Source organism: Brachycentrus maculatus, unplaced genomic scaffold (assembly GCF_059751285.1).
Source record: "Brachycentrus maculatus isolate JH-2025_06_01 unplaced genomic scaffold, ASM5975128v1 h1tg000286l, whole genome shotgun sequence".
Classification (NCBI taxonomy): Eukaryota; Metazoa; Arthropoda; class Insecta; order Trichoptera; family Brachycentridae; genus Brachycentrus; species Brachycentrus maculatus.
The window spans coordinates 11389-39201 of NW_028281037.1; the positions used below are offsets into that span (position 1 = coordinate 11389).

General features: G+C 33.9%; 3 protein-coding genes across 4 annotated transcripts; 1 reads left to right on the plus strand and 2 right to left on the minus strand.

Moving 5' to 3' along the window:
- Positions 1-1826: 1826 nt before the first annotated feature.
- LOC148305076 (uncharacterized) lies at positions 1827-15470 on the minus strand. Its single transcript, XM_088267266.1, has 6 exons — positions 15154-15470; positions 11122-11286; positions 7705-8774; positions 7084-7185; positions 6876-6995; positions 1827-4620 (listed from the first exon to the last, which is right to left on the minus strand). Exons 1-6 carry the CDS (start codon positions 15214-15216, stop codon positions 4416-4418), a joined length of 1725 nt encoding a protein of 574 aa, XP_088123392.1. The 5' UTR covers positions 15217-15470; the 3' UTR covers positions 1827-4415.
- Positions 15471-16118: 648 nt separating this feature from the next.
- Positions 16119-19711, plus strand: LOC148305077 (m-AAA protease-interacting protein 1, mitochondrial-like). Its single transcript, XM_088267257.1, has 4 exons — positions 16119-16544; positions 16675-16839; positions 17344-17462; positions 17987-19711. The coding sequence occupies exons 1-4, from the start codon at positions 16203-16205 to the stop codon at positions 18123-18125; spliced, it is 765 nt and encodes a 254-aa protein (XP_088123383.1). The 5' UTR covers positions 16119-16202; the 3' UTR covers positions 18126-19711.
- LOC148305078 (uncharacterized) lies at positions 19531-27794 on the minus strand. 2 transcript variants are annotated; one of them, XM_088267256.1, is made up of 6 exons: positions 27735-27794; positions 25900-26255; positions 23246-23435; positions 22642-22973; positions 21173-21268; positions 19531-19666 (listed from the first exon to the last, which is right to left on the minus strand). In XM_088267256.1, the coding sequence occupies exons 2-6, from the start codon at positions 26240-26242 to the stop codon at positions 19587-19589; spliced, it is 1041 nt and encodes a 346-aa protein (XP_088123382.1). In that variant the 5' UTR covers positions 26243-26255; positions 27735-27794; the 3' UTR covers positions 19531-19586. The 2 variants fall into 2 exon arrangements, with proteins under 2 accessions (XP_088123382.1, XP_088123381.1); XM_088267255.1 differs by having other exon boundaries at positions 27490-27794.
- Positions 27795-27813: the final 19 nt, after the last annotated feature.

The following is a 27813-nucleotide window of genomic DNA, read 5'->3' on the forward strand; positions in this document are numbered from 1 at the left end:
AACTGCAATGGCAATTTTATATTACATTTAAAACTATCTTGAAATTACCTGTTTTCCAGTAATACAATGTATTTCATCATAGTACACCAGTTGCTATAACTGAGGCTCGAAATAGAGAATAATCTGGTTAAATACTATACCAACACTTGAAATAGAGCATGTACCAGTCACATGTTATAACCAAGAGTTTAAATAGAGAATGCACCAGTAATATCCTCTATCTTGATACCGCAATTTGATACCTATTTCTAATAATGAGCCGCTTAGGCTCACAGAAATAGTGTGGAATTGAAATGTAAATAATAAAAACACAAATATTTATGTTTTTAAAAATAATAATACGTAGTGGTATTATTAATGATTTATACAATTTTATCATCAGTCTAGAACAGGAATGGAAATACATAAACCAAAAGACACCTGGGAGTTCCATAGGCTGCTGTGTTAGACATACCAAAACATTGAATTATATTTGGCAGCAATCTCAAGTGCCTTATACATCAAAGGAAACAGAAAAAAATACTTTTTAACAAAAAATTTAATCTCAAAAAAAAAAACATATAATATCAAAATACTTGACAAAATACTTACATCAAGACTTGTCTTGAAATAGAGAATATACCAGTTATGTGCTATAACTCAGGCTTGAAATAGAGAATGTACCACCTCCGTGGTGTAAAACATGGTTAGCATGTTAAGCTACCGTGCTGGAGGCCCCGGGTTCGATTCCAGGGGGAGGGGGGGGGGTGAAAATAAATATTAGCGATTTTACACTCTAATATTTATTTAATTATTACCCTGCCTTCTTTATTTAATACACCTTGCCTACATCGAAGTAACAATCAAGATAACACTGAGTCAAAACAATGCAGTTCCCTATGCACCATTAGGTACGGATAATGGTTGAAAGGAAGATGTGCTAAACAAGGCTTGAATTGAGAAAACGCTGGTTATGTACCACAGGAAAAGCTCATTAATTCCAAATTGAAAAAAATGTTTTACAAATTTGGAATAAATAAAATGGGGAAAATTATTCTTTCATTTTCTATATATATAAATCGATCCACAGCCATTGCTGTATTTTTGCAAAAAATATTACCGACTAAATACAGGTAAACCTCGTTTTACGCCGGTTCAATTAATGCATATTCACATTTACACTGGTTGGGGCCGGCCGTGGGCTTCTCTTATCAAAAATAAGAAGAGTTGATGGAGCAATTCAATCAGAAAATCCTAAAGAAGAAGAGGATGAGAAAGAAAATTATGGAAAAACCCTAAAAACTGTCGATCTAACTCACATCCTTTCTAACTCATATGGTATTACATAAAGTGAAAGATGAATGATAAGGAGAGTGTCATATCCTTTCTTCTATATGTAAAAAGGTTAACAGATAATTTATTGTAACTGCAGACAGTTGGTAGAATTCTATTTTGAATTGTTGGGTAATATATCCAAAATTAAACACGGTTATTGGATTGAATTCTACTTTTATTTATATATATATATATATATATATATATATATATATATATATATATATATATATATATATATATATATATATATATATATATATATATATATATATATATATATATATATATATATATATATATATATATATATATATATATATATATGTATATATATATATATGTATATATATATATATATATGTATATATATATATATATATATATATATATATATATATATATATATATATATATATATATATATATATATATGATAATATGTGACGCGTTTTGTCTTATTAAGACATTATCAAACAATCAATCTATTTGATAATATCTTTAAGTCGAAACGCGTCACATATTATCATATATGTGTAAATAAAAGTAGAATTCAATCCAATAACCGTGTTTAATTTTGATTATACATTTTAGCCAACAATTAACAATAGACAAGGATTTCAATTGAAGTGCCAATATTAAGAGAAGCGTCACAACTGATGTTCGCCTATATGCTATGATTCCGCAAGTAAGGAGGCAATCAAATGAATTCAGAAACTTTTTTCAAAAAAGTGCTATAATTTCATTTCGTGCCAACGAACTGGTGAATTCATATTTATTTAAAAAAAATCATGAATTGAATTAAGAGATTACATATTTATTTTATAAACGTATTTAAGCGTAATATGTTAAATACATTCACAATTTATTTTGGACACATAGGTTATGTAAACTTGTTAGATTATTCTTAAAATTTCCACACGGAACGTAACCTTTTGTCGTCCATTATAATTTGTGTTCATTTTTGAGACATTGTTGAGACACGCCGGCGTCTCTCGGAAAACAAAGTTTACCTGTATACAAAGAATACATACAATGTATATGAAATCAATAAGATTATTGGATTTTTTTTCCTAAAACATTATGATTTTTGCAGCTTTGTCATATTTTATTTTCAATTTGAAATTATCAACCAATACTTACTGTATATAACCAAGGCTTGAAATACAGAACACGAAGGTTATGTGCTATAACCAAGATTTGAAATAGAGTGATAATAATCCACTGGTTGTTTTCTTTGACCAAGGCTTGAAATAGAGAATACATTGGTTGTGTGATTTAACCAAGGCTTGAAATAGAGAATACATTGGTTGTGTGCTTTAAGCAAGGCTTGAAATAGAGAATCCACTGGTTGTGTGCTTTAACCAAGGCTTGAAAGAGAGAATACACTGGTTTGTGCTTTAACAAAGGCTTGAAATAGAGAATACACTGGTTATGTGCTGTAACCAAGTTTTGAAATAGAGAAAAAAATAGTTGTGTGCTTTAACCAAGGCTTGAAATACAGAATACACTGGTTGTATGCTTTGAGCAAGGCTTGAAATAGAGAATAAACTGGTTGTGAGCTGGGAATTTGTTCACATTTGTTTACTTGAAATTGGAAATACATTGGATACGTGCCAAGGTATGAAATAAGGAGAACAGTCACACCAGAATTATTCTCAAACAAATCACAAATGAAACGCTAAAATGCAGGTATCAAAACTAGCGTTGAATTATTTCGACGCCTTACCATGTTAATATAAACACACTTCGGACGGGAAAGGTATTTCTACCCATTCGATCGATTGATGGTTAAGGACGGGAAGTGTTTTGTAACCTTCTGCGCTGGCTTCATCTCAAAGTTAAAAGAGAAGGAATTGTTTAATGTTTTTAAATCAACATTATGTACCAATCTTTGTTAAGATCTAAACTATATGTACACAATTATCAAATCCCGTCGCCAGCGGTCCACAGGCATAAAATAAACACCCGTCCAAAATGTGTTCATATTAAGATAATATTTTTAACATAATAACATGAACAACATTTCCTCACAATTTCAAAGCATATAAAAATATCTATTATGCACTCTGAGATTTTCAGAAATTTTGATACAAAGCCCCGGCCATATGTATTAGGCACCTCCTACAGAATTGGTTTGTCTTTAAATACTGCGACTCTTGGAATTCTTGCAATATTTTCGGATTGTATCGTATTTTGATGGATTTTACCTACTACTTATTACCTGCTATCTCGACCTACGACAATTAGGGACATGGTTTATTTAAAAACACCCTATTTACTAATTTCAAGGGTCAGTTTTATATGTGAACAAGTGCAGTTATTTCTGTACTTTTAATTTAAGCCTTCATTATTTCATATTAAAATGCCAAGAAAACGTGATTTGAGTGAAACTGAGCGGTCTCAAATAATTTATAAACCAATTCTGTGGGGGGGGGTCTAAAGGTAGGGACTGACCGGAGAATTTCATCGTAACTAACATTCGCGGCGAGCATCCGAACATCGGATGGAGTACTCGGAACGAGCTCGGCTCGCTGTACTGACTATACGAATGCTCGCATCGTAACGTGTTACGTTACGACGAAATGACTCCGGTCAGTCCTCACCATAATACATATCGCTCACTCCTTTAAACAATGTCATTTATCAAAAAACTTGATTTTTCAGGAGATCGTTTTTAAAGTTTAACAATATAATAAAATGTATTAAAAATAAATATCAAGCTACTTATTGAACTTTTTACTGTGCAACAGATCTTTTTAGGTAAAACCTGAATGTTTTTCTCCATTTGAAAAATATTTAATATATTTAAAAAAATAAATCAACAATACCTTTTCTTCAAAATGCAAAAACAACACTTTCTGCCCTGTAGTGGGGGAATATTTAGTTAAAAATATGCCGCTTTTGCTGGGATATAGTACATTTTCTGGGCATTCGGAAAACACGCACAACTGAAAATTGACGATTTTTGACGTTGTTGAAAGGAGTGAGCAATATGGCCAAGGCTGTATATTTCTATATGAAATAAACTCTTTAACAACAATAAAAAGTATCATAAAAAAACATTATATACGGTAGAACAGTACTGGTGAAGTCAGGGGTTAGTGGTTCAGGAACTGGTGGAGCGTGGGTCCGTTCCTTCCCAGCGGATCCTGGGGGAACATGAGCATGTCCCCGACCCAGGTGAAGGGCAGCAGGCGCTGCTCGATGGTCTCTCTCCAGGCTTCGTTCTCCAGCAGCAGGTCTCGGTAATTGTCACCGGAAACTATGACTCCGCTGCACTCCGCTGCGCACTGCACAATATACCTGAAACGGAACAATTTATACATAAAAAAAAAATTAAACCCTTATCCGCACCCCAATGGTGCATAGGGCACTGCGTCATATAAACGCAGTGTTATCTTGATCGTTTACGCATGAAGGAAAGGTGATCAGCCCTCCGCTTCAGGTACCAGTCCAAGGTAATATTGAATAAATATAACAGTGAAAAAATCACTAGTATTTATTTTACCCCACTTGGGAATCAAACCCGGGACCTACATAACGGTAGCCGAACGTGCTGACCATTACACTGCGGAGGCGGACAGAACACATAAACATATACATACAAACCGTATTTTTCAAGCTATTGTTAAGACCGCAAATCGCAACATAATTTTCTTTAAACACAAGTAACATGTGATGTAATTGAATTCTTTACTTAAAATACCATTTTTGTATAAAATAAGTTTTCTTCAAAATATGTTTTTATTATTTTTTTATTTTTTATTCAGGAATTGTACAGCTTTACATTTAGTAAAAGCATATAATAAAAAATAGTTACATTCATAAAAAAAAGAAAGCCAATTACACAATTCCACGAATTTGAAAAAGAGTTTTTAAAAAAGTTTAGGAGCTAAAAAAAATTTCAATACACGTTCTAAAAAAAAATTGCACTCAAAAACATGTCCGACCACTAGTGCAGCCAACCACATGTTAATTGTGTGCACTTTAATCAGATATACATGCAACGCAGTCGAGGGATAACTGGAGAAGAGTCATTGCTTCCACAAGGGCCACAACCCTCAGTAATGAGGAGTAAGAAGGAGAAGGAGCCTAAGGGCGGTGACTGACCAACATTTCGTCGTAATGTAACGTCGTAACATCGCTCGCGGCGAGCATCACCGAGCATCCAAAACTATGGGTGGAGTGCTCGGCTCGCTGTACTGACTATACGAATGCTCGCATCGTAACGTGTTACGTTACGACAAAATGCCTCCGGTCAGTCACCACCCTAAGGAAATTCTCCTTGCCTGTTATGCACAAGAATGTATAGCATATTCAGTTTATGTATCTTAAAAATGATAGTGAATAAGTATTCTTCTTCATCTTCTTGCTCAATGCTGAGCGTCGTGGTCTTCTGGAATGTCAGGCACTTGGTGCACAAGTCCTCTCCATTCTTCCCGGTCCTGGGCCAACTTGATGGCAGCGTTTAGCGAGGATCCGGTTAATTCCTTTATTTGGTCTGTCCATCTTGTTGGAGACCGTCCTCTTGCCCGCTTGCCTTCAACTGTACCTGTTACTACCAGTTTTTCAAGACTCTTCTCGTTCTTTCTGGCGATATGCCCAAAGTAGGACAGAATCCTTTTCCTGCAAGTCGTGGAGAGTCTTTCTGTCACTGACAGTTCGCGGAGAATGGAGACGTTTGTGCGTCTTGCAGTCCAAGGAATGCGCAGCATCCTCCTATATGAATATGAATAAGTATAGTAAATAATAAATGAATAAGGTGATCCCGATCATGATCAATGTTATAATGATCCTTAAAAACAATACAATACAATAGATGCAATGGATTCAACATCTTAAATAAATCAAGGTATGTCACATTCCTCTTTTCATATTTTCTAAATAAGACACCACTACATATTCTGTCCGCCTCCGTAGTTTCTCACCATGCTCGGCTACCATACTGGAGGTCCCGGGTTCGATTCCCAGGGGGGGTGAAATAAACATAAGCGATTTTTTCATTATAATATTTATTCAATATTACCCTGGATTGGTACATGAAGCGGAGGGTTGATCACCTTTCCTTCATACGTTAAAGATCAAGATAACACTGCGTTTATATGATGCAGTACCCTATGCACCATCGAGTGGGTGCGGATAAGGGTATGAAGATGTGAAGAAGACATATACCGCATAAAGCATAAAGAAAACATATACCGGGATTGTCGATTGTTGCGCGGTATGATCGATAATCCTGAAATTATCCGGAACATTGGTCTGTATGTTCCCGATATTTACCTAAGACAGCGTCGGCATAGATTGTTTCCCATTCCTATACACAGGACCAACCTGCCGATGGTTATGCCTGTAGGAAGAGCTACTGCTATGTTGAACAATATCTCATTGGATATTGATCTGTTTCATGTGTCTGAAGGAGTTTTCCGAAGCGGGATTATTCTACACCTTTAGCAATAGTTCTTGCATTTATTTTATTTTAATGTATACGATTTTAAAATCTTTATAGTTTGTAATGTATATATGAATTGAAATAAAGGTTGAAGAAAGGACAAACTGACCTGTCATCGTAAGAAGTGATACATCTTCCCATCACCTCTCTAGACGGAGTGTACACTACGTGGCCGGCGTTCTCCAATTGGTCCAACAGTCGGGGATTGGAACTCTTCCATCTTTTGTTTCTATAATACATAGCGCAAGAGTCAAATAAAGATTAATCATATCTCTAAAATTTATTTTAAAAATAATCAAAAAGCCTCAGAACGGTACCTAAATCGTGGAACAAAAGCCTTGACTATGTGTCCTCGTTTTAAAAAATAATCAATACATATTTTAAGTCCTTCGACGGAGAAATTCTTTCCATGGCGGTGCCTGTAAATTTAAAAGAAAATTATTAATTTATTAGATTAACCTTTCCTTTACGGTGCTAAAAAAACTGTATTTGTTACACCACATGAAAATGTGATTTAAACGAGAAAAATGTGAATATTCCTAAATGTTGCTTTTATTGACCATAGTTGAAGATAAAATGTAACAATTTTGTAATGTTAGCCCTGGTAAGCATCTGAAAATGAGAAAAAACAATGCATCGTATGTAGCCGCAATACATACCTCGTGTAGCGACACGACCGCCGCGTACAACGATCAGCGCACTACTGACGCTGTTAACCCGCTACGACATGCGCGTATACGCAAGGCACGACACGCATACGCACACTGAGAAATGTTTGTGTTGATCGGTCAAGTTAAGGCAGCAGCAGGCACCTCGGTGGTTGGAGCGCTTTGTGCAGCGCGGTCAAGGGATTAATGGAGAAGAGTCATCGCTTTGACAAAGGTCACAACTCTCAGTAATGAGGAATAAGAGCGAGATGAAGAATTTTAAATACTTACGACATTGCTACATTACTCCCGTCGATCACAACCAACCGCAGTCCAGTTCTTTTGACGTTTTTATCGTTTCCTGGGAAGTATATATTGGAGCCATTTCGATTGCCCTTGCTCGATTTCTTAGATAATCTTTCAGTCGAGTCGCGAACTGTGTCAGCGAGAGCTGCCAACAAGCGACTCCCTTTGTCCTCCCAACTGTTCAGACTGCCGATTCCCGAAGTGCTCTCATTTTCCAGAGTTAAATCGTAAACTTGGTCAGATTTTGCATAATTATTTACGCTCGTCAATGTATCATCCGTTAGATCGATACTGTGAACGGGTTGCGGGTTGACTAGCGGGATCTGCGTAGCTTGCAAAGTAGAATGATTATCGTCGTCTAAATTTATAACCGAATCGTCCAGAATGGTGCATTGCGATGAGCCGCATTTATCGATAGTTACCAAAGTGCCATCCTCATCGTCCAGAGTCACGATACTAGATCTGGCGCTTTCAAAATTGGGATTATTTATACTATTGGATAGTTTCAGCTTCTTATGGATAGGGGAGACATTTCCTACAAAATTTTTGGCAACGTGTGCGTATGTTTTCACGGCCGTGAGCGGAGTAGACGCAGCGTTAAACCGCTTGGATATTTCTGTAGTCGCATCAAATACACTGTTGTTGTTGTTGACAATCGTTGACGTTAGATCTATTTCACAAACAACCGGTATATTAATAGTTTTAGGCTGTAGAGATTCAGCGGGAGCATTTTCAAGTACCGTATTTTCATTGTCCTCTCTTTTTCGTTTGAGCGGCGCCATTTCAACATTCTTTTGTTCTTCGGCAACTACTTTTGTACCGGCTGATGGAGAACCAAAACTTTCAACGAACACGACGGAATCGGTTGATTTATTGGCAGACTCGTTGCAATCTTCAGACGCACTACTCAGTCTGTTATCATTTAGAATTTGAGAAACTCTTAAATTGAAATTCATCTGTTTTTTCGCAATTTCCTTGCGAGAATTTTTGACGATTTTTGATTTTTTTTTCTCATTTTTTGAAATAGTCGAATCCGCTTCGCCTTTTGAAGTATTCTGAAAATTACAAGGATAATTTATAAATATATTCAAGTTTAAATGATTAAGTAGTTTTAAAAATTGTATAGCAAGCAACCTAAACAAACAGAGGATACTACACCGTTTTCATAATGCATTTATAAAAATAAAAATAATAAATAATAAAAAACATCAAGGAATGCTGACACAGGGGAATTTAAATTTGTTTTATTTAGCTATATATATATATATATATATATATATATATATATATATATATATATATATATATATATATATATATATAACATTATAACTTATATTTATATTTTGGATAAGTTATATAGCACCATTATAGTAAAATGACAGCTTTATCATGCTCCACTAAGATTTAATTGGGGAAAAGGAGATTGTGGAAATGATTTTGCATAGGATACAGATGACATGAATGAAAAATGTTTAGGTAGAAACATGTAACTTTCTTGAATGTTTTTGCAGATACTTTTATGGCACATTTTACAAACTTTATAAAATAAAGCAACTTTGTTTTTTTATAAAAAATTTTCTCCAAACGGTTTCGACAAGAACCCTGTCATCATCAGGGTTTAACAGGTACATATTCAATATGCACAGATAGTTAGTACATTTTTGGATTTAGCGGAATATTCCTTCACCTGGGATTCTTTTTCACCAAAAAGATAAAAGGAAAGTACGATAATGATGTAAAATATGAAATTAACAAAATGTGTTGACAGTACCTCATTGAAAGACATTATAAAAACAATTTTTGAAAATATATAAAATATCAAAATATCACACACACACATGGAAGAAAAAAAAAGCATAAATTTGAATATGGAATGAAAAGTATAATCTAGTAATAATAGACAAAATTCAAAATATATTGTTGAGTAGGTACTGAGTACCTAAACGGCAATGCCTACTACATATCAAATGCAAGCTGATATTTAAATTTACCAATATCACATAAGCCATCTCAAGCAAACCAGTTTTTAAATTAGCATGCATATTTATTAATTATTTTAAATGAACTTTAAGACCATGCTTTAATATTATGGGTTCCCGAAATTAATGTTGTTTTTCAATGTTCCATTTTTAACGGCCAGTTGCCAGCTTGACAGCGCTTGTGGTTTAAATATTTCGAATCGAAGCCTAATTTATTTTTTGATAAAGGCATTAAAATGTTACCAGAAAGATAAAAGGAGGTCATAGAGAATAAAGGAAAATATAAATTGTAATTAAACTTGTGAAATAAAGAAAATAAAAATATATGTTTTTCAAAACATTCTCCTTACCATCCATAGTTTACTTTGTGTAGTAACACTTATTTGAGACTATAAGTGTTTGAAATTGCGTGTGTATAAAAATAAAATTTCTCTTTATTTTTTTTTTATATACAAATGTCAAATGTAATAATTTTATTTTAATTTTAATAATTTTAGTGACCTGAAGATGGAATAATTTTCCAAAACCGGAAGTCACAAATAAGTGTCTTTAAAAAATGGTATTACACAAAGTAAACAATGGATGGTAAGGAGAGTGTTTTATTACCATACCACAAAGTTATCAATGCTTTTAATTTACAAAATATATGTTTTTTTACTTTAATTTTAAAAATGAGATTAGTTTCAGGCGCCCCTAATATTATCCTCGTTCAGGAAAATTTCTTGTGGTGACCATGGTGAACCAATTCATCCCATAAATGCCAAAAAGAAAAATTATTTACAACATTTTGAGTGTGTCCAAATACAAAATCTGGATTATCTCCAATTACAGGAGTTATTTTCATATTATTTTTTGACATCTCATCAAAGATGAAGAAGAATATGGAAGTCTGGGCATTTACGGGGCTTACGACCGTCATAGGCTGGTTTAAGTGATCACTTTACACACGTGTAACATTCACCAATTCTACCCATTATTAATATAAGAGTTTCTGCTTAATAAAAAGCTTCTTTACATCTCACCAATAGATGTCTCTAGTGAAGTTTTAGTGATTCATGAACAAGGTTTCTAAATTGGTTCATATATATAGAACTTCCAAGAATTTGAGTAGTGTGGTTGTCAATAATGGGTAGAATTGGTGAATGTTACACGTGTGTAAAGTGATCACTTAAAGCAGCCTATGACGGTCGTAAGCCCCGTAAATGCCCAGACTTCCATATTCTTCTTCATCTTTGATGAGATGTCAAAAAATAATAAGAAAAATTATATTTCGAATTTAGTATTTCCACATGCACTATGTATAGGAATCTCTGTCGAGTGTACAATATAATAGGAAAAGATAGTTATGAAGCAAATTTTAAAAAAAATTAAAAGGAGAGTGCAAAAAAAATCAGCTGTGAAAAACCTCAACCATACGTACTTCAGGCGGCAACTCCTTCTGCGAACCTAGGCAAATCTTGCTTATCAATTTGTACGACGGAAGCGATGACTTTGGGAATCGTTTTTTATACATTTTCTGAACTTTCACGCGAGACTTTGTTTGCGAAAATTTCTCAATAAGGTAATTTTTTTCCAACACAGATAACTAAAAAAAAAAACGTAGTGAAGTACTGCGAATTCCGCAAAATATAATGATGGGAAAGATAGTAGGACGCCGAGGACCTGGAGGAAAACAAACATTATGGCAACATTCGCGACTGGACCGGGACGAGATGAGTGAAGGAGTTGTTCCGGACGGCGCAGGACCGTGAAGGCTTTGGACCTGACAAGGCACGCGAAGAAGAAGTGAAGTACCAGCTTTTCTGTTGAGTAATTGGTAAGATCTTCTTCTAACCCTTGAAAAATAATCGCATTTTTGCCTTCCCTTCATTGAATCGATCGGAAATTTTGCATTTCTTTGAATTTCAGGTTGGAATTTCTTTTCAATTTTATTTGATCATTAAAACTCGACAATTAAAATTTTGAAAAAAACATTAATCAATAATACTCATTCATTCAAACACTCATCCGCACCCGATGGTGCATAGGGCACTGCATCATATAAACGCCGTGTTATCTTGGTTAAACACATAAATGAAAGGTAATCAGCTCTTCGCTTCAGGTACTAGTCCAGGGTAATATTGAATAAATATTAGAGTGTGAAAAAATATTCTAACCCTTATCCTAATGGTGCATAGGGCAATGCATCGTATAAACGCAGTGTCATCTTGATCGTTTGCACATGAAGGAAAGGTGATCAGCCCTCCGCTTCAGGTGCCAGTCCATATCCAGTCTTATATTTATTTGAACCCCCCCCTGGGAATCGAACCCGGGATCTCCAGTATGGTTGCCTAGCTCGCTAACCACTACACTATGGAGGCGGATAAAAAAATTTTGAATTGGTAAAAATTTGTTTGAATTGGTAAAATACTAACTTTTATTACATTAACCAGTTGTCAGTTTATCCCGAGCGTATTTCGGGCAAGGAGTTTGTGTTGCATTGAGTCCGAGTGCTGCTCGGGCAAATCGTAATCCAACTTGGTGGTATTGATTTGCCCGAGCCAAATATATTTTGGTTTTATTGACTAACCCAAGCAGTGTTCGTGTAGTCCTGTTTCGAGTTGTTTGGTGATGATTTCCGACACCAACGAATTTTCTCGCCAAAATTTGACTGTTGAGTGGTTAATGGAATAAGCTAGTACTTCACCGATTGCGCAACTGATAGCGCTATAATCGGCCATATTTACAAATGTATCGAAACCATATCGCTCACTTCTTTCAAGAATGTCATAAATCAAAAAACTTGATTTTTCAGGAGAACGTTTTTAAAGTTTAAAAATATAATACAATGTATTGAAAATAAATATCAAGCCACTTATTGAACTTCTTACTGTGCAACAGATCTTTTTAGGTAAAACCTGAAGGTTTTATCTCCATTTTAAAAATATTTAATATATTGAAAAAAATTAATTAAACAATACATTTTCTTCAAAATGCAAAAGCAATACTTTCTGCCCTGTAGCGGGTAAATATTAAGTTAAAAATATGCCGCTTTTGCTGGGATATAGTACATTTTCTGGGCATTCCGAAAACATGCACAATTGAAAGTTGTCGATTTTTGATTTATGACATATGTTATGATATATGTTCTTGAAAGGAGTGAGCGATATATGAAAGACCGACATGTGAAAGGTTCCACGACTATTGCATATACACAGGTTTCGAGAATCAATGCACTATGGATGTTCATTAATGGCCAGAATGGCGAACATTACACAAATGTATAAAGTGATCGCCAAAGCCAGCCAAATGCCAGGCCGTAAGCCCTGGGATGCTCAGACTTCAATCTCCTTCTTTTATATAAAAAGGAATGGTAGATGTTTCACATTAAATTGGGACAACTGTAATATTGACATCTGATCCGTAGGGTGAATAATCCAGTGTCTGATATAATAAATAGCATTAATATTTTTAATTTACAAGATTCGCAAACTTTTGTTGTAAATAACATTGAATAATTCATTTTTGTATGCGAAAATATTAGTAAACATGCGTATTTTGAAATGACGTAAATGAATATTCGTAATCGTAATTGAATTGGGCGATTGAATTGTTCATTTTCCTCCCTTAAGCAGGTCATTCCCCTATTCTTATTTGACAACCATATGCGTGAAAGTAAGAAGACAAAATATTGCACTTGAATTGTATGGCATCTGAACGCAACTTAACTAATCTGTTAAAAAATTGGTGCAAGGTATACTTAATATAAGGTTGGCCACCACTGCAAAAAAAACTATAGAAATGAAGAAGAAAAATGAGATTACATATTGTATATCGCTCATTTAGCGCAACAATGGAGTAATTACACTTTTAGAAATATTACAGGAGATGCCATTCAGACGTTGTAGCAACAGAAATGGCGCCATTTTACTAAATTCTGCAATGAAACGCACCATCTAGCAGCATTTCACCACAAAATCAACTCTGTCCATGTTTCTCCCGATGTAAATAGTATTTATGCAAATTTTGATATATTGAATTTATTTTTAACCTTTTCATAGCCGCAAATAAATTACGCCGCAGTGCTCAACAGGCCAAGTATTTTTTTGAAAAAAAAAAGTTGTCTAAAGATTTTTTTTGTTGTTGTTTTTATTGAATTATAATTTACTTACCAAATATTATATCCCGCATCGATTGTTAGAGTTTTATTCTTGAAGTTAAACCAGTTTCAAATTTTCAGGGTTGTCACACTAAGTCGCACACGCAAGTTTTTATTAAATTTAATATTAACACACAACTATTATTTATCAATGGAATATTTTAAAATAATAAGAAAAACACAAAAAAATTGAGCAAAATAAAAACCCCTGGCGTTCAAAACAATCGATTAAAATAATCAATATTTCAAGTGGTTTGAGTGGTAGCCCTAATGACATCTGTCAACTGTCAGCTGAAAGTGATACCGATAAATCACTTAAAAGTATTTAAAAACTTTATAAAATATTTTGTGACAACTTCAACTGATGGCAATGTATGTTCCGTTTTTGACAGATTGTCAATATGAGTTAAAACTGCGGAGTAATACGTCATCAAAAGTACTGACGAGATATCTCGTCTCTGGCCATACGGGCACTCCGCCATTTGCCGAGATATCTCGTCTCTGGCAACCATCGGGTTAAAAAAAGTGTAATTAGGTCATTGTTGCACCAAATAAGCGATATGTGGAGAAGAATATATTTTTAAGACGCATTAGCTTTCAAAAATTGCAATTTCTTGGTACATGAAAAGATATTACAAATTAATAAGATAAAACAAATAATTGATATCAGTACTGTGCTGAAAACTGAGATAAAAATGTCAATTTTTTTTAAATGTTAATTTAATTAATTATTTAAACCGAGATAAAAATGTCTAATTTTTTTTTAATGTCACCCCACTGCTCAATCTCATCAGTTAATAGTAATAATAATAATAATAATAAATTTGGACAATTTATATGGCACCATATTCGTAAAATACTAGCTCAAAGGCGCTTGACTTGCAGTTTATGTATTCAAAAACGGTTTGAAAATTAATATTTAGTCTTAATATTTACATTATAACAAAGCTTTGCAGAATAAACAAAATACATCCATCTCGAAGAAAGGCCATAATTTAAAAGGATAAATAACATATAATCTCATTAATTGATTCGGCAGCCACTTTGTGGTAAAATCTATATATATTCATTTAAATTTTACTTGGTAAATACCACTATTTCTTATAAATAACAACAAAAAAGAAACAGCTCTTACCCCCTCTTCTCCTTCAAGGTCCCAAGCACAACTCTAAAATTTACATTTAGCTTCACATACGGTGTTTGAAAATTATGCGGAGTGCATCGAAACACGTGTCACAATAGATTTTAAGAATAGTGGTTTTTACCAAGTAAAATTATATTTGAAAAAAAAACAATAGTGAAGATTCTTTTTACCTGGAATACTTCCAGTTTCTTTTTGGGTTTCCTTTTGGGAGTGTTTTTGTTTACTTTCCCCATTTTTGGTTATGTTGTTATTGTACGAGTGGTCGTAGTTTTAAAACTTCATCTAAGTTTTATTTGTTCCAATAACTGTTGTTACGTTATTAAACGAGATTTGAGAAGATAATTTAAACGCAACCAAGTATGTCTCATAACAATATCAGACTACTAAATTTCACATACTGAAAATTGAAAATGAGAACCGCAAAAATACAAACAGCGATTTAAAACCGCAGTGCAAAGATTCTGCAGCGATTACAATGACAGATCCACAGACAAATTGTATGGACAGATCGACGGACAGATAGTTACGGAACCACAGTCATCACTAGTTAGGTAGGCTCTATAAACTAAAAAAATTGTTTTTTTTTACAATCGCCACTAATATTATATTGTATATTACTTTGGTCACAATCAACTCTAAAATTAGTTTGTGACTGAGACAACCGGGTAAACAGGCGTTTTCCGATGGCGTTTTCACCTGCAGTTTCCTCTTTCAGAATTCCGAATGCATGAATGCACAAAAATTACGTTCCAAGTACGATTGTTTTTCATACTACTACTTTTACCTCAACAAAGGTCACATCCCTCAGTAATGAGAAGCAAGACAGTGAAAAAGAATAAGACTTTTACCTACTAATCCATATCCGCTCCCTTTGTAGAGCATATGGAGTCGACATGCTTCCAGGCTTCTAGCTAGCTTGTTGGTTGCTAGCTCTTTCATATCTTCCTAAGTCATGTCCGAAGGCCAAAGTTCAGGCAAAGATTGCCAATAAATCATCAACATCGGACGTCCTGGACGATAGAAATCTGATGCCTTGTATAATAAGTTCTTTTCCTAATGCGGATAATACTGCGTGTCCGAAAATTTTGTATCGGATTCATGCATTTGGAATTTGCGTGTGCTAGAAGGCTTATCTGTCAAATTGTGCGATATGTAATGTTCGGTTTTGTTGCAATAATCATATTTTATAATTTGAATTAGTTGTGTTTCAAAAGCGAAAATGCAGTTAATAAATAGGTTTACATTGCCCGTTAGGGCCTTCAAGTCATACGGTCGACTCCTGGGATGTAATCAGTATTTGTCACATCACAAAATTTACAATAATAACAAGTTTCTAACCTCTACATCAAATTTCGATCAGTTCAGACTGTATTGTGAATCTTCGCCTCCCAGGAGTGCAATAAAACCTTTACCGACGCTTATGGACTTTCCAAATGTAGTCTGGCCATCTTTTATAAAGACTATTAGAAATTGGACATTTGCAACGTTCGTTATCAGACCGTACTTGGATAGAGAATTCGTGATTGAAGATTTTGTAGATGGATCGAAACAGGCCGTGGAGGTAAAAAAACCAAATAAAACAATGTAACAATTAATTTATTTTCTAAAAAAATTGTCAGAAGACTGTTCATCAAATCTCGTGAAGTAAATGTTATTTCGTGTAGTATAAATTGAAAGTACCCTAATTTTAGGTTATATCGGCTGCATTAGGTGCTAGTGATTTCTCCACTCTGAAGAACCTGGTATCCAAAGAAGCATATGACGAACTCCACGACTCCATCAGCAAAATGACTGTTGCCGAAAGGGAGCAATTAACCATTATTAGAGATGACATATACTTGTCTTTTCCTTACGAAGTAAGTTCAAATTATGATACAATGAATTCAATAATTCAAAAATCACTTTACACAAGTGTAACAATCGCCAATTCTACCCATTATTGACAACCACACTACTCAAATTCTTGGAAGTTTTATATATTTGAACCAATTTTGAAACATTATTCTTGAATCACTGGAACTTCACTAGAGACATCTATAGGTGAAATAAAAAGAAGCATTTTATTGAGCAGAAACTCTTTTATTAGTATGTGATGTCTGAATCCTGGATTATAATCACATACACGAGAAACGCCAGAAAATATCATTTTCATTTTTTATCATTTTAGCTTTTAATTTGACCAGATAATTTATTCACAACATTTTGAGTGTGTCCAAATACTTCTTCTTCATGTTTGATGAGATGTAAAAAAATAATATGAAAAATACTCCTATAATTGGAGACAATCCAGATTTGTGAACAAGTATTTGGACACACTCAAAATGTTGCATGTGAAAGTTGTTTTTTAACCCTTTTTTTAGGTTGGTGTGATGTTTGAGGATGATAATAGGCGCTGGGTTGAGATTACTATGTGTTTCCACGTGCTGAGAGGATTGAAAAACATGACAGACTCCGGAGAAGACCCGCCTCTAACATTAGGGTAAACATCTGCGTTTTTAAAAATCTATTACTTTTTTTTTCCATCTCTTTTTTTAGCTTTAACTTATCCATGTTTAACCTTTCCAGTACTGATCATCCAAAAATTACACAGCTTTACTTAGCTAAATCGATTCACTGAATAATAATTAAAAACACCAACGCAATTTAAAAAAACAATGACGCACAGCGAAAATGAGTCTTAATTCAGTAACGACGCAATGCGAGGTCTGAGTGTACCTGATTGGGCCAAGTTTTCCTCGGTCTTCTTCTGCTTTTTTTTCCAACTACATTTGCCTCATAAATTTGTTTTACCGTTCTTTCCTCACTCATACATTCCACATTTCCAAACCATCTCAACACACTTTACTTAATTTTATTGATAATGCTTTGAGATGTACTCAGCCTTGCATTCTTTCCTTCATCATTCGAACATCTTATCATGCATCGTTTTGCCGCATATCTGTCTGAGGGATCGCATTTCGCAACCTGACACTTTATTTATAATTTTCTCTTTTCTTCTTTCAGTCTGCAGCCGGAGTACCAAGAAAAGCTCTTTGTCCTCAATTATCGTTTTATAAGGGAGTACACAAAGGGTCTGGCAGAATCTAGTTGGATCGTGAATGTAGTCAACCATTTCAAATTAGCCGACTTCAAAAGACGATAATACCTAGCAATGAATCCCCCTAATTAGTCTCGCATGCATCCGCTGCCTTCTGCGGAAACCGTACTGTGTAAATAAAATAAATGATATCCATTGGTGGTCCCTCTGTAATCCAAACCTCGTAAAAATGTCAGGTTGAGTGTTGCAAGTGGATTTATATCCATAATTGCCATAAAAAATTACACAAAATCCCCAAATCGATGTGGAGATATCACTCACTCCTTTCAACAATGTCAAATATCAAAAAACTTGATTTTTCAGGAGATCGTTTTTAAAGTTTCAGAATATAATGAAATGTATTAAAAATAAAATCAAGCCACTTATTGAACTTTTTACTGTGCAACAGATCTTTTTAGGTAAAACCTGAAGGTTTTTTCTCCATTTGAAAAATATTTAGCATATTTAAAAAAATTAAGTAAACAATACCTTTTCTTCAAAATGCAAAAACAACACTTTATGCTCTGTAGCGGGTAAATATTAAGTTTAAAATATGCCGCTTTTGCTGGGATATAGTACATTTTCTTGGCATTCCGAAAACATGCACAACTAGAAATTGTCGATTTTTGATTTATGACATTCTTGAAAGGAGTGAGCGATATATGCTTTTATTTCTAAAAGATGGATGAATCAATTTTAATATACGAGTTCAAATTTTATTTTTAAGTGACATGAGGTTAGTGTAGATGAACAGTATTGACTCATTCTGATGGAGAACATATTTTTACAATTATATAATTAACTTACAAACTAAGCATAAAAATAATTTAATGAAAACAAGGCAATAAAATAAATAAAAATGATAATTAATATGCATTCTCTTTTTATTCAAGGAGGTTAATTTTTTTCAAATTGATGACTGAACGAATAAAATAAAATTGATGTTGCTACCGTTTTTTTTATAGTTAGGACACAAAAGGGCATAAAAAAAAATGCTCAATAATTCACACAACTGTAATTTGAATTTGTCATAATTTTGAAAAATTCTAGTCCCTCCGATGATTTTCATAGAAAACTTTTGAAAGTTGGAAGTTTATTTCATTTTAATTTTGAAAAATAATACGCTCAAAATTCAAAATAAAATTGTGAGAAAAAAAGTTATTGGTTGACATTTCCGATTTCAATCACTTATTTTGTTTTTAAAAGATTACAAATTATTCTGGAAGTTATTTTTTTTTTAAAATGGTATTGCTAATACTGAATATTTTTCAAATTTCGGTCTTATTAATTTCCAATCTATGAGATTTTAGTGTTATTCAATAAGGGAGAAAACCATCTACGTACTAGTTTTTATACTTAGGGGCCATCAATAAAAACGAATGGAAATAAAATTTCACTGTTTGTTTTATATACATTTTATTTCATCCCCACATAATTTTAATAGTTTATTTTAAGTACAAAACAATTAAAACAGTAATTAGTGCAGTGCAATTATATCCTTAGAATTACAACCGTTTGAAATATTAGTCAGAGAAGATGCACCGTTATACCTCGATAGTGGAGCCTTCCTATTGATTCTGTTATTTTACTTTCTGACGAGTCGTCACCTGTGAAAAATAAAAATTGTAAATATACATGTTTTTCAAAGCCTTCAATTGCTTTTTTCTACATGTCGCTCACTCCTTTCAACAACGTCATATATCAAAAATTGTCAATTTTCAGTTGTGCATATTTTGGGAATGCACAGAAAATGTACTATATCCCAGCAAAAGCGGCATATTTTAAACTTAATATTTACCCGCTACAGGGCAGAAAGTGTTGTTTTTGTATTTTGAGGAAAAGGCATTGTTTAATTATTTTTTTAAATATAATAAATATTTTTCAAATGGAGGAAAAACACTCGGGTTTTACCTAAAAATATCTGATGCACAGTGAAAAGTTCTAAAAGTGGCTTGATATTTTTTTTTTTTTACATTTTATTATATTTTTAAACTTTAAAAATGATCTGAAAAATCAAGTTTTTTTTTTATATATGGCGTTGTTGAAAGGAGTGAGCGATTGCTACGCTTTACCGCATGACTTAAAATTAAAAACTTTCAACACATTTACAGTTATGGCTGCTATAGCATTAGAATTTTTGTCTCATTTAGGAAATGACAGTATTGTCGTCAGCCAATAAAAACTGTAGGAAATGGTCAAAGCCAGTGATAAGCCTGAAGTAAGTAAAAGTCTCTTCACAAGAAATCTCAAAGAATATTATTTAAACCCATGATGCTTACTTATTAACACATTGTTTGCAGGATACGCTCAAAAGCGTCTTTTACATACTGTTGGTAGAGAGCGGGAGACGCTATAAGCGTATTGGCTTACTTTTGGTAGAGCACAAGACGCCAAAAAACATTGTATTGTATTATAAAAAGAGTTTCTGCTCAATAAAAAGATTCTTTTCATCTCACCAATAGATGTCTCTAGTGAAGTTCTGGTGATTCAAGAATAATGTTTCAAAATTGGTTCATATATATATATATATATATAGAACTTCCAAGAATTTGAGTAGTGTTATTGTCAATAATGGGTAGAATTGTTGAATGTTACACATGTGTAAAGTGATCGCTTAAACCAGCCTATGACGGTCGTCAGCCCCGTAAATGCCCAGACTTACACATTCTTCTTCATCTTTGATGATATGTCAAAAAATAATATGAAAATAACTTTGGTAATTGGAGATAATCCAGATTTTTTAACTAGTATTTGGACACACTTAAAATGTTGTAGGTCGAAATTGGGTTTGCGGTTACTTGTGATTAGTATACAACCCTAATTAGTATACTTATTAGTGTCATATACTAATCACAAGTAACCATAAACCCAACTCTGATCTGTACAATGTTTTTTTGGCTTTTGGTAGAGCACGAGAGACGGCAAGAAACTGTTGATTGTCGTCAAGAGGCCTTCCGTTCCACTAGAAGAGGGTTCAACATTTTGCGTCCTAGCTTGGTTTATGGTACCAATGTCCTTAACTATTTTTATCATGTATGATACCACCTATTGTGAGAGTTCCTTATGAACAACTACATCTAGTGAAATAAATTTAATATAAAACTCTTGTATACCTTTCGATTCACAGGATAAGTAAAATTTTGAAGACACATTGTCAAGCTTTTGTGGTTTCTGCAACGATGTTTGTTCACATTGCTCATCCGCAAAATCTGAAAAAGAAAAAAAAATAAGATAACAATTATAACTAGCTAATCATCACACCGCTGAATTGCAGGGGTAGGAAAAGAATAAAATACCATGCCACTCTGTCTTGGCAAACATTTATTGTAACTGTAGGCAGTGGGTAGAATTCCATATTGAATTGTTGGGTAATATATCCAAAATTAAACAAGGTTTATTGGATTGAATTCTATATTTATTTGTATATATGTTAATATGTGACGCGTTTCGTCTTATTAAGACATTATCAAGGACAGAGTGTTTGATAATGTCTTAATAAGACGAAACGCGTCACGTATTAACATACATAAATGTAGAATTCAATCCAATAAACCTTGTTTAATTTTGGATATATTACCCAACAATTTGCAAACATTCTTCGTCTCTTCCACATTGATGCATCTCCTAACAAACCCGCCGATCATTCCAACTCCTGACCTGACCCTGCCTAAGTATTTGAAATACTGTTGAAATCACCACTCATAATCATTGGAATCTTGTAGTAAATACATATATACGCCTTTCTGTGCATTTTCTACAACTCGACTTTTCAAATGCAAAATGCCACTACCTCTTAGGTAGTGGCATTTACCAAGTAAATAATTATGTATTACATATTACTTATTTCCGTCGCTGCAAATGAATAAAGTTATACTATAATACTCAAGTGGCAATGGGCAGGACATATCTGTCGAAGAGATGACGGTCGATGGGGAAGAAAAGTATTGGAATGGCGCCCAAGAACTGGCAAAAGAAGCATCGGCCGACCCCCTACAAGATGGACTGACGATATAAGAAGAATAGCGGGAGTGACCTGGATGCGGAAGGCGGAGGATCGAAGAGGATGGAGACTCATGTGGGAGGCCTACATTCAACAGTGGACGGACACAGGCTGATGATGAATAATACTTTCATGTAATACATAATTATATTGCAGAGGAATACAAAAATTCTGAGCCCGTATCTATTATATTTTATATTGATATTCTCATTTGAAAAGTCGAGTTGTAGTAAATACATATCGCCGGGAGGGGAAGGTTAAGAAATAGTGGCATTTACCAAGTAAAACTTAAATTAAAAATTAATACATTTTTTTAAAATTGTAACTGCAGACAGTTGGTAGAATTCCATATTGAATTGTTGGGTAATATATCCAAAATGTCCATGTATCCAAAATGAGTGTGATAATGTCCTAAGCAGACAAAACGCGTCCAAATTAACATATACATAAATAAATGTAGAATTCAATCAAACAAACCTTGTTTTATTTTGGATATATTACCCAACAATTAAATACATTTTTACCTCAAGTGACTGCTGAATCAATTAATGAAATTAGTGAAGAATTTGGTGTAAAATATACCTTTATGCACCATTTCCAAAATACTCAAGAAGTCGTCATCTTTCCTCAAGTGCCTCTGCAAGTGTCGCACGTACAAGCTGACTCCGGTCAGGTGCTCCTCCCCCCCCAGCCTGCGGGTCGGGCGGTTCCCGAGGTCTTCGCTGTCCAGGCCGCACGAGTTGGAGTAGCGGCTCTCGCAGCCGTCGTGCTGGGACTGCGAGATGGTGGACTCGCAGCACAGCTTCTCAAAGGACGGCATGAACGGAGATGTGGCGTATCCGATAATAAGATTTCGGTTGTGGAGGAACTCTTCTAACGGCGGTATGTTCGAGTATATGTCTGGGTTTAGGTTCCTTTAACAGAGATTAAAAAAAATCATAAACAAATTTTTAATTTTTCAGTAAATACGTAAGTTTAAGTCATGTATCAATTTTAAATCAAACAGATTTTTTGAGTACTAAATTGTATTTAAACAAAAACACATAAAAAATTTATACTGTGATTATTGTTTCGCCTTGTTAGGGCATTATCTAACGACATTCGTTTTCAAGTTTTTCATTTCCTTTTCAAGTCTCGTGATCCCGCAAACAATGTATTACAAAATGTTAACGTGCAAGATATTTACCTATCTGGTGGTTTTCTGCACATATCTAGGAGAAGAATGAAGAGGTCAGGTCTGCTACCGAAAGCATGTTTTGTTATAAAATTCTCGGATACTCCGTTTTGGACCGTGTACCTTTCCGACGGACATTCAATGCCCAACATATATTTGGCACCGCACAATTCAAACCCGTGACCGGCAAAGTAAACCAAAGCTGAAAAAACGCTCTCATAAATAAACGTAATATGAAAATCAGAAGAAAAAACAATAAAATATATTCATTTTTATTATTTATTCTATTAGACAGAATTATCCACCCGATGGATGACATATTTTAATATATATTATACGTAGGCAATATTACTTTTTTAATACTGCCCTAGACTGGTCCCTGAAGCGCAGGAGTGATCACCTTGCCTTTATGTAAGTTACTTACAATCTAGATAACATTGTGTCAATACAATGCAGTGCCCTTTGCACCATTGGGTGCAGATAAGGGTTAGAAGAAGAATACTAATACATAGGTGTCTAAACTTGAGACGAAGCGTCTATTGTTTTTTAATGAAAGAAGAGTTTGAGAATGGTGAATGTTACACTATTGTATAAAGTGTACTTAATCCAGTCAGGTCCAAGTCCTGGGATGCTCAGACTTCCATCTTCTTTCATATAAAAGTCATATCAAGCTGAGACACCTTTAAATTGACATCTCATCCGTAGGGTAAATAATCCAGTGTCCGATATAATAAATAATATTAACACACTAAGGATGGGTGATTTTTACGCCTGTGGAGCACTGGTGATGGGTTTTGATAATTGTATACATATAGTCTAGACCTTTGTATGCATATAGTTAAGAGTTTATGTCCGCCTCCGTAGTGTAATGGTCAGCATACTCGGCTACCGTTCTGGTGGTCCCGGGTTCGATTCCCAGGGGGGTTTAATAAATATAAGTGATTTTTTCACTCTAATATTTATTCAATATTACACTGGACTGGTACCTGAAGTGGAGGGCTGATGACCTTTCCTTCATGTGTAATCGATCGAGATAACACTGCGTTTATATGAAGCAGTGCCCTATGCACCATTGGGGTGCGGTAAGGGATTTTTTAATTATTATAGTTAAGACCTTAACAAAGCCATTGGTACATAATATTCATATAAAAACATTAAATAATTCATTCTTTTCTGACTTTGAAATGAGGCCGGCACAGAAGGTAAAATACCCTTCCCGTTCTTAAGCATCAATCCACCCAACTGGTAGAAATACCTTTCCTGCCCTTAGTGTGTTAATATTGTTAAAAATAATCAATATACGGATTATTACATGCGAGAACTGAAAGGTTCCAATATCGGAGCAACATCAAATATTAGTTGGTGACAAGGGTGTACGAGTATAATGCGTGCAAGGAAGGTAATTTGCTAATGAACGTCGACAAATTCACTTCAATAGCTCTATTTTATACAAAATAGAGCTATTAGAAATATATTTCGTCTACCGTACACCACTCATGTAAAAGACATTTATTTGAGCACTAACATAATACCTTTTGACATTCTACCATCTTATGAGATTACAAATACAATTACAATGCTTCAAATAATGTATTAATTTTAAATTAAAAACAGATTTTTTGAGTCTACTAAGCTGTATTTTATTAACAAAAATACATAAAAAATTATATTGTGACAATTGTTTCGCCTTGTTAGGGCATTATCTACAAATTAAATGTCAAATCAATAAATAAAAATGCTTCAAATAATGTTTAAAACGACTCACAGCAATACCATACCGATTTTTAACATAGAAATTCATAATTATAATACACAAGGACATAACAAAATACACGTGGAGCCAATAAACACTACTAAATTTGGAGTAAGGTCCTTAAAATATATTGGCAATACCCAAATTAACCAGCTGCCTAACATATATAAAATAAAACCCATTCGGGGGTCCAAAATAAATGATCTGAAAAAGTACTTTATGGAAATATATGTATGTATATGTAGTGATTAGTCATATTTTCTTATTTTGTTTTTACTTTGTTTTTTTTTTTTATATTTTCTCATTTGTTATATTTTATCATTTTTTATATTTTCTCATTTGTTTATTTTAAATATGCTTCTTACCTTATGTTTTTCTCATTTATTTCTTTTAAATATGCTTCTTATGCCTATTTATTATACCTGTTTATTGTTTTTATATTTTGCCATGTATTAGTATTAGTTTTGATTATTTAAAAAAAAAACTTTTTTGCTACTTTATTATTTGTGTTCCAATCTTGTTAAACTTAATCCCATGTCCCAAAATGAGAAATAGAAATTACCCATCGGGAATATTATATGTTTATCGTAGTCATACAGGAGAAAGTGACCAAGTGCATTTATTACAAAAACGTGATTATTGACTATTTGATATCTTACTAGCTCAATATTGCCCTGTAAAATTCCCAAAGCGATTTTAATCTTGGAAGTACAATATATTCATTTGTTAAAAATGACTAAATGCATTGATGTTTATTTTGTTGCCAATCAAAAGTGACTTAAATGGCCCTCCTGAACATTTTACGTTTTGTTAGTTGGTCACTTTCTCCTGTACGACTACGATATATGACTTATGTATGTAATATGTTTTGAAAAAAATAAAAATTATGTTAGGTTAGGTCCGGGGAACTTACTGTAAGAGTTGGGTGGTATTTTAGAGCATATACACTCGATCGCCTCTTTCAGCTGGTCGCTGCTAACGTTTTCCAGTATAACGACGATAAACCCCATGGACTTTAGAATGTCGCCGAGGACTCTGCAGTCGGACACGGGGGTGACCAGGTTCGACCAGTTGACGTAGACGGCATTCCCTATCAGTATGGCCACCTTGGCCGTCGGGTTGGAGTACTGCAAGACGGGCAGGGGGGTGATGTCGCTCTGCCACGGGACTTGGCACTCGTCCAGCAGTTTGTAAAATTTCCCTACCGAATAACCCCTCCTGTCCAAGGCGTTGATCACAAATTTCGCGGTATTCATCTCGGGTACATTTCTGGAAATGAATATTACGACATTATATTTTGTATATTAACCGCCCTACACATGCCAACGTACATAATACGCATAGTTTTTCTTCACCATTCCGCGCTAACCCGTATGACCTACAAGAAAAGATATCTGTTCAAAAAATATTTAATGCGTACCGGATACACTGACAAATTTTTGTCAGGTTTCATACCTGACACCATTTCGTGACAACAAACGTTGTGATTTTTTTTTCTTGTTTATAAAAAATATGTAGGGTGGTTAAAAGAATTGTTAACTTTGTGGTATCGTAATATAGCACTCTCCTTATCATTAGTTGTACTCTGTGTAATACCACTTTAATATAAAAATAAATATAAGTGATTTTTTCACTGTAATATTTATTCAATATTACCATGGACTGGTACCTGAAGCGGAGGGCTGATCACCCTTCCTTCATGTATAAACGATCAAGATAACACTGCGTTTATATGACACAGTGCCCTATGCACCATTGGGGTGCGGATAAGGGTTTATTATTATTATTATTATTATTATTCAAAAATTTGAGTAGTGTGGTTGTCAATCATGGGTAGAATTGGTGAATGTTACATGTGTGTAAAGTGATCACTTAACCGAGCCTCTGACGGTTTTTAACCCTGTAAATGCCCAGACTTCCGTATTATTCTTCATCTATGTTATGATGTCAACAATTTTAAACTTCTTTGATAGTTCATTTACAGAAGTAACTAAAAATGTTTACTTGCCCCAGTCATCAGAAAGATTAAATGATAATAATAAATTTGGATAATTTATACACAAAGCGATATTTTCGTAAAATACAACCTTATGGACGCTTAAATCCCAGTTTTATTAGCAAATATAATATTTCAGTATTGTTCAAGTTATCCAGTGGTATATTGTTCAAATTTCTAGTAAGCAAATATGTATAATTTTGATATTTTTTTCTTGAATGTTTTTTGCAGATACTTTGTGGCACATTTTATAAAACTTCATAAACTAAAACTTTGTTTTTAGCCACATTATTATTTGGTACTTTTCTCCAACCCGTTTCGAAACCTTGTCTTTTTTAGGGGTAGATATGTACTCAACTTAAAACTGTGAGATAATAGTAAGGTGAATAGGCGGGATAAAGGAGTGGGTAATTAAGTGAGGTTTAACTTTGCCTTGAGTTTTTTTGCTGTTTTTTTTCCGAGTAATAGCTCGCGATTTTTGAACAAACGAAATAAATGTGTTATTACCTGAGATTCTTAATTTCTGCCACTCTTAGAGCCCAACCATCTGTCCGCTGCAGTAGATCATTATACACTTGATAAGGTAAATTTTGAAGCAGTGACATTTTTTTATATCAAATTTAATATAAATTTATTTACACCGTTAAACATGTCACCCACCGTTAATTAACAATATATTACTAATTAAATGAATATGATGTAGTAATTAACAAATCTAACTAGTTTTAGCGAAATAATGGAATTATTCTAACCAATTCTGACAGCTGTCAAACTTTCCATCGTGCAGTCGTTTCCATAAACCACGGATGCACAGATTATATTCCATAAACG

What these genes read in the sequence shown, in the direction of transcription:
- LOC148305076 (XM_088267266.1), bottom strand. Translation starts at nt 15,216, where the DNA reads ATGGGGAAAGTAAACAAAAACACTCCCAAAAGGAAACCCAAAAAGAAA. An exon ending in GGGAGTAATGTAGCAATGTC is followed by an intron (nt 7,186 to 7,704) that starts GTAAGTATTTAA and finishes TTAAATTTACAG; the next exon opens with GCACCGCCATGGAAAGAATT. An exon ending in GCTTTTGTTCCACGATTTAG is followed by an intron (nt 6,996 to 7,083) that starts GTACCGTTCTGA and finishes TATGTATTATAG; the next exon opens with AAACAAAAGATGGAAGAGTT.
- LOC148305077 (XM_088267257.1), top strand. Translation starts at nt 16,203, where the DNA reads ATGCAGTTAATAAATAGGTTTACATTGCCCGTTAGGGCCTTCAAGTCA. An exon ending in GATCGAAACAGGCCGTGGAG is followed by an intron (nt 16,545 to 16,674) that starts GTAAAAAAACCA and finishes CCCTAATTTTAG; the next exon opens with GTTATATCGGCTGCATTAGG. An exon ending in ACTTGTCTTTTCCTTACGAA is followed by an intron (nt 16,840 to 17,343) that starts GTAAGTTCAAAT and finishes CCCTTTTTTTAG; the next exon opens with GTTGGTGTGATGTTTGAGGA.
- LOC148305078 (XM_088267255.1), bottom strand. Translation starts at nt 27,587, where the DNA reads ATGTCACTGCTTCAAAATTTACCTTATCAAGTGTATAATGATCTACTG. An exon ending in TTTGGAAATGGTGCATAAAG is followed by an intron (nt 21,269 to 22,641) that starts GTATATTTTACA and finishes TTTCTTTTTCAG; the next exon opens with ATTTTGCGGATGAGCAATGT. An exon ending in CTTATCCTGTGAATCGAAAG is followed by an intron (nt 19,667 to 21,172) that starts GTATACAAGAGT and finishes TATTTTTCACAG; the next exon opens with GTGACGACTCGTCAGAAAGT.